We start from the raw sequence: 12,515 nt of genomic DNA, 5'->3' as shown, positions 1-12,515 counted from the left end.
TCTTTGATTTGTGTTCATAAACACTCAGAGAAACATCACGTGACCTCATCAGGATCTGTGTTGGTGTGTGGGGCTGTACCTCAGCTTTATTCAATTCAATTCAATTCAATTCAATTCAATTCAATTTTATTTATATAGCGCCAAATCACAACAAAAGTCGCCTCAAGGCGCTTCATAGATACAGAGAAAAACCCAACAATCATATGACCCCCTATGAGCAAGCACTTTGGCGACAGTGGGAAGGAAAAACTCCCTTTTAACAGGAAGAAACCTCCGGCAGAACCAGGCTCAGGGAGGGGCGGCCATCTGCTGCGACCGGTTGGGGTGAGAGAAGGAAGACAGGATAAAGACATGCTGTGGAAGAGAGACAGAGGTTAATAACAGATATGATTCAATGCAGAGAGGTCTGTTAATACATAGTGAGTGAGAAAGGTGACTGGAAAGGAAAAACTCAATGCATCATGGGAATCCCCCGGCAGCCTACATCTATTGCAGCATAACAAAGGGAGGATTCAGGGTCACCTGGTCCAGCCCTAACTATATGCTTTAGAAAAAAGGAAAGTTTTAAGCCTAATCTTAAAAGTAGAGATAGTGTCTGTCTCCCGAATCCAAACTGGAAGCTGGTTCCACAGAAGAGGGGCCTGAAAACTGAAGGCTCTCCCTCCCATTCTACTTTTAAATACTCTAGGAACAACAAGTAGGCCTGCAGAGCGAGAGCGGAGCGCTCTAATAGGGTGATATGGTACTACAAGGTCATTAAGATAAGATGGGGCCTGATTATTTAAGACCTTGTATGTGAGGAGCAGGATTTTGAATTCAATTCTGGATTTAACAGGAAGCCAATGAAGGGAAGCCAAAACAGGAGAAATATGCTCTCTCTTTCTAGTCCCTGTCAGGACTCTTGCTGCAGCATTTTGGATTAGCTGAAGGCTTTTCAGTGAGTTTTTTGGACATCCTGATAATAATGAATTACAGTAGTCCAGCCTGGAAGTAATAAATGCATGAACTAGTTTTTCAGCGTCACTCTGAGACAGGATATTTCTAATTTTAGAGATGTTGCGCAAATGGAAGAAAGCAGTCTTACATATTTGTTTAATATGTGCGTTGAAGGACATGTCCTGGTCAAAAATGACTCCAAGGTTCCTCACAGCGTTACTGGAAGCCAAGGTAATGCCATCCAGAGTAAGAATCTGATTAGATACCATATTTCTAAGATTTTCAGGGCCGAGTACAATAACCTCAGTTTTATCTGAATTAAGAAGCAGAAAGTTAGCGGCCATCCAGGTCTTTATGTCTTTAAGACATTCCTGCAGTTTAACTAATTGGTGTGTGTTATCTGGCTTCATGGACAGATAGAGCTGGGTGTCATCTGCATAGCAGTGAAAATGTATGCTATGTCTTCTAATGATGCTGCCTAAGGGAAGCATGTATAATGTAAACAGAATTGGTCCTAGCACTGAACCCTGTGGAACTCCATAATTAACCTCAGTGTGTGAAGAGGACTCTCCATTTACATGCACAAACTGGAGTCTATTAGATAGATATGATACAAACCACTGCAGTGCAGTACCTGTAATACCTACAGCATGTTCTAATCGCTCTAATAGGATATTATGATCAACAGTATCGAACGCTGCACTGAGGTCTAGCAGGACAAGCACAGAGATGAGTCCACTGTCAGAGGCCATAAGAAGATCATTTGTAACCTTCACTAAAGCTGTTTCTGTGCTGTGATGAGCTCTGAAACCTGACTGAAACTCTTCAAATAAACCATTCCTCTGCAGATGATCTGTTAGCTGTTTGACAACTACTCTTTCAAGGATTTTTGATATGAAAGGAAGGTTGGAGATTGGCCTATAATTAGCTAAGACTGCTGGGTCTAGAGATGGCTTTTTGAGTAAAGGTTTAACTACAGCCAGCTTGAAGGCCTGTGGTACATAGCCGATTATTAGAGATAGGTTGATCATATTTAAGATCGAAGAATTAATTAATGGCAGGACTTCTTTGAGCAGTTTTGTAGGAATGGGGTCTAAAAGACACGTTGATGGTTTGGAGGAAGTAATTATTGAAGTTAACTCAGAAAGATCAATTGGAGAAAAAGAGTCTAACTTAATATCAATGGTACTAAGAGTAGCTGTAGATAATATTACATCTGTGGGATGATTATTGGTAATTTTTTCTCTAATGATAAAAATTTTATTTGTGAAGAAGTTCATGAAGTCATTACTAGTTAACGTTAAAGGGATGGTTGGCTCAAAAGAGCTCTGACTTTTTGTCAGCCTGGCTACAGTGATGAAGAGAAACCTGGGGTTGTTCTTATTTTCTTCAATCAGTGATGAATAGTAAGATGTTCTGGCTTTGTGGAGGGCTTTCTTATAAAGCAGCAAACTATTTCTCCAGGCTAAATAATGATCCTCTATATTTGTGACACGCCATTTCCTCTCCAGATTACGAGTCATCTGCTTTAGGCTACGTGTTTGAGAATTATACCACGGAGTCAGGTACTTCTGATTAGAGACCTTAGTTTTCACAGGAGCTACAGTATCCAGAGTCGTACGTAGTGAGGAGGTGAAATTATTAACAAGATAATCGACCTCTGTTGGGGTAGCGTTCAGATAGCTGCTTTGCTCTGTGTTGGTACAGGGCATTGGAGATGATAACAGTGGGTGGATTATATTCTTAAACTTAGTTACAGCGCTTTCAGAAAGACATCTACTTTGATAAAGTCTACTCTCTACCGCTGTGTAATCAATTATTGTAAAAGTAAATGTTATCAGGAAATGATCAGACAGGAGAGGGTTTTCAGGAAACACTGTTAAATGTTCAGGTTCGATGCCATATGTTAAAACAAGATCTAGAGTGTGATTAAAGTGGTGGGTGGGTTCTTTTACATTTTGAGAGAAACCAATTGAGTCTAATAACAGATTAAATGCCATGTTGAGGCTGTCATTTTTAGCATCTACATGGATGTTAAAATCACCCACAATAATTATTTTATCTGAGCTCAGAACTAAATTTGATATAAAGTCTGAGAAATCAGACAGAAACTCTGTGTAAGGCCCAGGTGGACGATAGATGATAACAAGTAAGACTGGTTTCTGAGTTTCACAGCTGGGGTGGACAATGTTAAGCATCAGGCTTTCAAATGAATTAAAAGTCTGTCTTGGTCTTTCATTAATTAATAGGCTGGTGTGAAAAATTGCTGCCACACGGCCCCCTCGGCCTGTGCTTCGAGGTTTCTGGTAGTTAGAATGACTCGGGGGTGTTGATTCATTTAAACTAACATAATCATCCTGCTGCAACCAGGTTTCTGTAAGGCAGAGTAAATCAATTTGTTGATCAATTATTAAGTCATGTACTAACAGAGACTTGGAGGAGAGAGACCTAATATTTAATAATCCACATTTCACTGTTTTACTCTTTGGTTCAGATGTGGATACTGTATTGTTCTTTCTTTGTGATTGTTTATGTTTAAGTTGTTTGTTGCTGGTTTTTAGTTTGTTTTTTGTCTTTTTGGAAGCTGACACAGTCTCTATGGAGATGGGTTTTTGGGGGGGTAGCAGGAGGAGAGAAGCTGCAGAGAAGCGTGTAAGACTGCAACTCTGCTTCCTGGTCCCAACTCTGGATAGTCATATTTTGGGGGGTTTAATAAATTTGTCCATATTTCTAGAAATGAGAGCTGCTCCATCCAAAGTGGGATGGATGCCATCTCTCCTAACAAGACCAGGTTTCCTCCAGAAGGTTTGCCAATTATCTATGAAGCCCACATCGTTTCTGGGACACCACTCAGACAGCCAGCAATTTAAGGAGAACATGCGGCTAAACATGTCACTCCTGGTCTGATTGGGGAGGGGACCAGAGAAAACTACAGAGTCCGACATTGTTTTGGCAAAGTTGCACACCGATTCAATATTGATTTTAGTGACCTCCGATTGGCGTAACCGGGTGTCATTACTGCCGACGTGAATTTATGTTGTTACATGCTCATTTGTTCATTTTAACATCAAAGTAATGTTATGAGGAGTAATGAAGTAACGTACTCCATTACTTTTAATCAAAGTGTTCTGTGTAATATGTGTAATAATGACTGTTTTGAGTAATGACCAACACTGATCACAACAAAGAGGAAATGCCTCCAACATGCACAAACATTTGAGCCACAACATGCAGTTAATGTGCACAAATGTCTTTGATATGCTGCTCAGTGATGGTGGTGACTGTCAGAGCAGAGCTACTGAGAATCAATAAGTAATATCAATGATGGGATCAGAATCACTAAATTCTTCTCATCCCTGTCAGTATCATACATGTGCTGTATAATGTGATAAATGTAGAGGTGCTGGCTGTTCTCTCACTCTGCTGTTTAGCTGTAAAGGACGCCTCCCTGCCTTTGTCTCATTCATGACCTTTAATAGTCTCTTCTAACATGCAGAGATCTGTATGATCTGTTTCATAGAGTCTAACCAGCCTGTACAGGTAACAACAACAGTCACTGCATCACTGACACACAAACGTCATCTCTGTCAATAACAACATTCATACATGGAATAAAAACACATCAGTGGATCATTGCTGGAGCTGATGTTTGTGCTCCTGGTGCAAAGGCTCTCAGTTTCCTCCTTGAAATAACATCAGTGGTGGGTCAGCGACATGCTTTCTTTCCCTCTCAGGTTTAAATATCTGGGACTCTCCACCGTTTGGTTTTAGAGCTGAAGAAGCTTCTCAGATGAAACGTCTTCCAGAAACTTAAAGACGTCTCTTTTCTCTCCAAGCTCCTTAGATCACATGACCTGGATGACTGAACCTACAGACATATTGACCTGGTTTCATGGTCACATGACAGGTCAGAGGTCAGCGACTGTAACTCAGTTCCTCCTGTTAATGTGAACTCACTGAGTGTTTGTGGTTTACCTCTCAGACTGACTGAAGATGATGATGGAGGAAGAGGAGGACAGAGCAGAGTCTGCAGGGTCCAGCTGTCCGTCTGTGAGGAGTGACCGGTCCAAACCTCTAAATCCAGCCTTCAGTGGTGAACCTGGAGCAACGAGGTCAGAGAGCTGAACTCACTGAGTAACAGAAATAATTCTGCACTGACATTATAATCAGTGTTGACTCTGGTTGATTGTCTGACTGTGTTTGTGAGCTGAGAGGAAATGAAAATGAGTTTGTAACAAAAATCAGTTTTGTCCAGTTTTCCTGTAAAAAGCTGAACTCTAATCTAAGAGGATGTTACTGACAGGAAACAGCTGCATTATCTGCAGTCTGTGTGATCACAGCTGCTTCAATCATGTTTGTGTCTGCAGAGGTCAGAGGTCACAGTCTGCAGGGTCCAGCTGTCCGTCTGTGAGGAGTGACCGGTCCAAAGGTGTCCCTCCAGTCTTCAGTGGTGAACCTGGAGCAACGAGGTCAGAGAGCTGTGATGACTCCTTTACATGTTTGTGTTTCCTGGATAAATATGACCTGAAACATCCTCAGATTGTTACAAAGATCCATTAAAAAGAAAACAATGAAAGAGAAAAGATCCAAATGTTCGACTTGGTCATTTGCTGTTTGAGGACAGTGATGCTCATATCTGTGGGGAAAGTGTGACCTGAGTGGGTTCATGTTTGTCTTTAAAGAACAGAGCTGCTCTGATTCTCTTTGTGTCTGATCTGTTAAACAGTCTGAGAGGTCACACAGAGACCCAGCAGCTAAAGCCTGGATCATACTGGCTGCTGTTACTCCATCAGGACAACACTGAACCACAATGGTGTGGATGTAGTGGATAAATCCCACCATACTGATGCTCAGAGTTAACCACAGGGAACAAAACCAGATGTTACCTTCAGATTGTGACCTTTGGAGTGGACGATGCAGATTTCAATAGAGAATAAATGTTGTTGTTTTTCAGCTGTGAAGAAAGAATCTAATTTTCTGAACTTAAGAATTTATGATGCTGGAAACAACATGGAGACTATAACACAACATTTCCACTGTGTTCATAGAATGAATGTAAAACTGTCAGACATTCATTAAATATGCAAAATGTCTACAGAAGCATCAGAGGGTCAGACGTGAAGCACTCAGTGATTTTGATCAAATGACTCATCAGTTATTGATCTGTACTACACTGATCTACCACGTTAGTAAAGCTGGTGTTCTGGTGGTGGAGGGAGACTCGGATCATGTTCTGGTTTTGGAGCAGTGATCTGCTGATGGTTCAGTTTGATGAGCTTCTTCAAAATCATCCCTGACATCACCACTGAAAGGACGTCCATGAAAACAGACTGAAAATTACTGATATGTTCACAATCTGAGAGTTTAAAACTTGACAGACTTGATTCAGATGAAGTTATTTGAGCAGAAACTCCTGGATCTTTATCCTGTGTTGATCTAATCCTTCATGGTTCCTCCACAGAGTGGAGCAGCAGAGCTCAGAGGTTCCCAGTGGTCAGTCTGCCCAGCAGCATCAAACACAGCTGGACTCCATATTTATGGTCTGTACATGTACAACAACTACTTTATTATTAATATTAATAATAATGCATTTATTTATAGGTCCCTTTCAGAACACCAAGGACTCTGTGGACTAAATGACCAAAAGAAACAAACTTTGAAATCAGACGGTGCAAATGTGATCACAGGGAAACGTTTTAAACATCGAGGCTTTAAACAGAAACCAAAGTGAAACAGTTTGTAGTCGAGATCAGTGGGAATGAAGCTGAATAACTGTTTCTTCAATATCTTTGTAAATGACAAATATGATGGAAATTAGCAGCATTAGCACTTACTAATGATGTGAGCTGACACTCGGCTGTATTGAGACGACCACATTAGGTGGTCCTCAACTGTAATGGAAACCAGTGGATCCAGTCCAGTCGTGGCGACCTGTGGTGAGTCGATCTGAGCAGCTACTAATGGAAACAGGGCCATAGATGTGTTTGTGCTTAATAACAGTGAATCACATGAGTTTTACATTACAGTTAAAATCTCATGTTGTTTGTTAAAGTGTGCAGTTCAGGGTGTGTTACTAAAACACTTTCCAAAGACCCAGCCCCCATAAAAAGCAGCCAATCAGCTTCTAAGAGTTACACACCCACACATATCTATCAGGTTAACTCTGGTCTAACACACTTGGATTTAGCTTGAAGAGTGTTTCTGTACGAGGACTGAAAATGATTTAAAAAGCAGCCAATGTCCAAAGAACAGCTTTGACACACCTTCATAAACCTGCAGAGCAAAGAAAAACTAGCTGAAAGTCTGGCTGCTCTTATGAAAAGTACAGAGAAATTATGGGTCGCTCAACACTTGTGCACAATATAAGAGTTTAAATAAATCTGAAGAATAACTCAAAATCCTACAATCATACTGAGAAAATCATCTACAGCTAACTATCCAAGTGGATTTGTTTAAGACAGCTCCATCTGCTGGTGGCCCTCTGCAGGTGCATGAAAGGGGCGTGTTTATAGTGAAAGTAGTAGAGAAAGTAAACCCCACGGGAAGGAGGAGGACTCTCAGCAGCTTCCAGCTCATATTCAGACATTTGACTTCTCACTGAAAGCAGCAAGTTTGAGTGTCTGTACCTTAGTTAGAAGAGATAACATGTCAGTAGTAATTAGAGTTGATTGAGCAATGCTGTCCTTGTAATGTAGTTTATGGTTTTTATGGACAAGTCCAGTTTTTCTGTAGAGCCTCTCAAGTTTTTGACAGCAGCAGTGGAAGTTCACGTGTAAACCAGAGCAGCAAATCAGGTCCAAATGTGTTGTTCACAGTGAGTGGGATCATCATTGGCTGCTATGTTAACCTCCTGCAGCAGGATGTCTTTGGTCAGAGAATGGATAGATCACTAAGTCATTGTTGAGTTTAGGGAGACAGTAGACAGTTGGAGGAGGTTCAGCCAGTTGACACACAGTAGATAAAATAACTGAAGGCAGGAGCAGACACCTGTATGACTTTCCACCTCTCACATAGATTATTGTCCCTGGGCAGCGCCACAGGGCTGGTAGATGTAAACAAAGCTGGAGGAGAGGATTTATTCATCTGAGAAAAGTCACAGAGTTGTGTCTTGATGCTCAATCATCCAGGTACGTAAATCCCAAAAAGCTTGATTCTGTTCATCTGGATGTTTTCAGAGGGAGAAACGTTTCATCATCATCAGGTGACTTCTTCAGTCTCAGCTGACTGCAGGTTTCAATCTTATAAACAGGACATTTGTGTGACTGAAACCAGCCCACTGAAGGAACAATGGGCTGGGAGGTCAGTTCATTGATCATTGGTACGCATATTGTCAGGACCATTGATCAATGGTTGTTGATCAATGGTCATGAGTCCAGTTCACAGAGAGCTGGGGAATGGCTGCAATCACAGCATTGTAAGATGGTGACAAATGTACCCTTAGGCCCCTCCTCCATTCAGAGATGGTCTTTCCTTTTCACATAAATGGCCTCCTTGACTCCGCCCTCAAACCAGCGTTCACATTTACTCAGGACCTTCTTGATGTGAAGTTCTTCTGCTTCGCTGGCTGCTGTGTCTGTGGGGATGGTGTTTGTTCTGTGTTGTAGTGTCCTGATGACGCCCAGTTTGTGCCCCAGTGGATGATGAGAGTCAAACCTTAAATACTGATCTGTATGTGTAAACAGAGTGAACCTTTAAGACCAGTTGTCTGTACGATCAACTCAGTCACCTGAAACATCTCCAAGTTTCTGGCTTTGATCATCAACCTGTTGGTAGTTCAGCTCTGAACACCAGTGAAATGTTTCTCCCACTGAAATCGCTGCATTCATATGAACAGCATCAACGTTTTGGGATCATGGAGTTGTGGACAAAGTCTCAGTTAATCAGATAAAGTCAAACCTATAATTGGTAAAGAGTTCGTGGATGATATGCCCCTTGATCGTAAAGAAGTGGATGTTGTGTGGACTAAAGTTCAGAGTGGTGGGTCATTCATAAATATTCTGTTCCAGCTGCTGGAGGACAACATCATCACTTTTGTGAAGAACGAGCTGAAGAAGATCCAGAAGGCTCTGAATCCAAATAAGCCCCAGTGCTTGGAGTTTCAGAGGGAGGATGATGAGCAGAGGAGAAACAGCAGAGAGGCATTTGTGAAGATCACAGTGGACTTCCTGAGGAGAATGAAGCAGGAGGAGCTGGCTGACCGTCTGCAGAGACGTAAGAGGATTTATCTAAAGATTTAAGCTGCTGGATAAATGAGACACTTGTGACACCAGTGTGTTCAGTCATTTCTCAGTGGGTCAGAAATTGTCATCAGCATTTTGTAAAATGTGATTGTTAAAGTTGTATTTTTATTATTATTATTCAGAACTTCCAGCTGCTGTTTGTCATCGTAACCTTAAGTCTAAGCTGAAGAAGAAGTTCCAGTGTGTGTTTGAGGGCATCGCTAAAGCAGGAAACCCAACCCTCCTGAATCAGATCTACACAGAGCTCTACATCACAGAGGGAGGGACTGCAGAGGTCAATGATGAACATGAGGTCAGACAGATTGAAACAGCATCCAGGAAACCAGACAGACCAGAAACAACCATCAGACAAGAAGACATCTTTAAAGCCTCACCTGGCAGAGATGAACCAATCAGAACAGTGCTGACAAAGGGAGTGGCTGGCATTGGGAAAACAGTCTTAACACAGAAATACAGCCTGGACTGGGCTGAAGACAAAGCCAACCAGGACATCCAGTTCATATTTCCATTCACTTTCAGAGAGCTGAATGTGCTGAAAGAGGAAAAGTTCAGCTTGGTGGGACTTGTTCATCACTTCTTTACTGAAACCAAAGAAGCAGGAATCTGCAGCTTTGAAGACTTCCAGGTTGTGTTCATCTTTGATGGTCTGGATGAGTGTCGACTTCCTCTGGACTTCCACAAAACTACAATCCTAACTGACCCTAGAAAGTCCACCTCAGTGGATGTGCTGCTGATAAACCTCATCAGGGGGAAACTGCTTCCCTCTGCTCGCCTCTGGATAACCACACGACCTGCAGCAGCCAATCAGATCCCTCCTGACTGTGTTGGCATGGTGACAGAGGTCAGAGGGTTCACTGACCCACAGAAGGAGGAGTACTTCAGGAAGAGATTCAGAGATGAGGAGCAGGCCAGCAGGATCATCTCCCACATCAAGACATCACGAAGCCTCCACATCATGTGTCACATCCCAGTCTTCTGCTGGATCACTGCTACAGTTCTGGAGGATGTGCTGGAAACCAGAGGGGGAGGACAGCTGCCCAACACCCTGACTGAGATGTACATCCACTTCCTGGTGGTTCAGGCCAAAGTGAAGAAGGTCAAGTATGATGGAGGAGCTGAGACAGATCCACACTGGAGTCCAGAGAGCAGGAAGATGATGGAGTCTCTGGGAAAACTGGCTTTTGATCAGCTGCAGAAAGGAAACCTGATCTTCTATGAATCAGACCTGACAGAGTGTGGCATCGATATCAGAGCAGCCTCAGTGTACTCAGGAGTGTTCACACAGATCTTTAAAGAGGAGAGAGGACTGTACCAGGACAAGGTGTTCTGCTTCATCCATCTGAGTGTTCAGGAGTTTCTGGCTGCTCTTCATGTCCATCTGACCTTCAGCAACTCTGGACTCAATCTGCTGGAACAACAACAAACAACCTCCCAGAAGTCTGAAACAGGAGATTCTGCAAAGAAACACTTCTACCAGAGTGCTGTGAACAAGGCCTTACAGAGTCCAAATGGACACCTGGACTTGTTCCTCCGCTTCCTCCTGGGTCTTTCCCTGCAGACCAATCAGACTCTCCTACGAGCCCTGATGACACAGACAGGAAGTAGCTCACTGACCAATCAGGAAACAGTCCAGTACATCAAGGAGAAGCTCAGTGAGAATCTGTCTGCAGAGAAAAGCATCAATCTGATCCACTGTCTGAATGAACTGAATGATCGTTCTCTAGTGGAGGAGATCCAACAATACAGGACTTCAGGAAGTCTCTCCACAGGTAAACTGTCTCCTGCTCAGTGCTCAGCTCTGACCTTCATCTTACTGTCATCAGAAGAAGATCTGGATGAGTTTGACTTCAAGAAATACTCTGCTTCAGAGGAGGCTCTTCTGAGAATGTTGCCAGTGGTCAAAGCCTCCAACAAAGCTCTGTGAGTAAACATGTTGTCATCGCTTCATTGTTAAAATCATGGGAAATAAATCAGAAATGCTGAGTTCAAAGAGCACTGTAACATTTTTTTAAAATAGTAAATTAAATGATCATCAGTCACTCGGTAAATATATGGTAGTTTTAATGTTTCACTCCAGCATTTCTAAAACACACTTTGTTCTGTAACTCTTATCAAAGGACAATCCAGACCCAGCCTATAAGAACATGAGCTCTGATGCTTCAGCCCTTCTGACAGGTTTATTATCCTCAGCTTGTTCATTTGTCTCCAACTCCAGGAGTTTGGTTGTTTTATTCTAAAGCACAAACTTCACCTGCCAGACTTCACCTACATCTTTTTCTGATGTTCATAATTTAAGTTCCAAGTTTGTATCTCACTTTCAGTGCACACCCTCCCCTTTTAAATATAAATCTCTGCTGTGCTGTCATGTTTTCATCCTGTATGGAGGGGGAAACTCGGTCTTCATTACTGAAATTGCCTCTAAGGTCGTGTTTCTTGTCAGTAACCATATGTAACTGTAAGGCTTCCATAACCAGTGTTATCACAGAATTACAGTGGGTTCACTCTGGGTCCTCTACAGTTTCTTCCCACTGTCCACAGACATGCAGTTAGGTTACCTGGTGATCTAAACTTCATGCAGGTGTGAGTGAGAGTGGTTGTCTGTCCCTCTGTGGGCTTAGTGGAAGAGACTGGATGGATCTCTGCTTTGTCTTTGATATATGCTGACAGCAAACATTCTCCATGAAGTCTGCATTTCAGCTCATCTCCTTTATACACACCTTTAACAGGAAGAGTTTTATACAGCTAGTGTTTAAAATCCAGTGTTATTCACAATACACAGGTAATGAGCATGATTATTGAATTACTAAAATTTTCTAAAATAATTGTTTTAGTTAATATTGTATGACAGTGTACACAGAATTATTAGCTCAGTAGGCAGAGTGGTCGCCCCATGATCATAAGGTCAGGGGTCGAATCCACCGAATAGTTACCTTGTGGTACCCCTGAGCAAGGTACCATCAAGGTACCAATCATGTGCACTGGACTGGTAGCACTCATAGTCTCATAGGTTTAAATAAATTTTAAAAAAAAAGGGTTCAACATATAAACAAATTTAATTTGATCACATATATTGTTTGTTTTTTTTTGTTTTTGTTTTTTTCCCTTTCTCTCACAGACTGAGCAGCTGTAACGTCTCAGAGGAAGGCTGTGAAAATTTGTTGTCAGTGGTCAGCTCCCAGTCCTGTAGTCTGAGAGAGCTGGACCTGAGTACCAACAGCCTGAAGGCTTCAGCAGTAAAGCTTCTGTCTGCTGCAGTGGAGAGTCCACATGCCAAACTGAATGTTCTGAGGTCAGATCAATTTGTATTATGTTTAGTTCTGTTTGTTTATGTGTTTGATG

General features: G+C 42.1%; 1 protein-coding gene across 1 annotated transcript in view; it reads right to left on the bottom strand.

The window, feature by feature from the left end:
* Positions 1 to 3,218: 3,218 nt before the first annotated feature.
* Positions 3,219 to 12,515, bottom strand: part of LOC143413422 (uncharacterized) — a 62,951-nt gene continuing 53,654 nt past the window's right edge. Inside the window, exon 3 of the mRNA XM_076876475.1 lies at positions 3,219 to 3,926. Coding sequence (XP_076732590.1) covers positions 3,630 to 3,926 — 297 coding nt within the window. The 3' untranslated portion in view covers positions 3,219 to 3,629. The remainder of the gene's footprint in view (positions 3,927 to 12,515) is intronic.

Source organism: Maylandia zebra, linkage group LG2 (assembly GCF_041146795.1).
Source record: "Maylandia zebra isolate NMK-2024a linkage group LG2, Mzebra_GT3a, whole genome shotgun sequence".
NCBI lineage: Eukaryota > Metazoa > Chordata > Actinopteri > Cichliformes > Cichlidae > Maylandia > Maylandia zebra.
The sequence above is the reverse complement of the archived record's forward strand: the minus strand, read 5'-3'. Positions and strand labels throughout refer to the sequence as shown.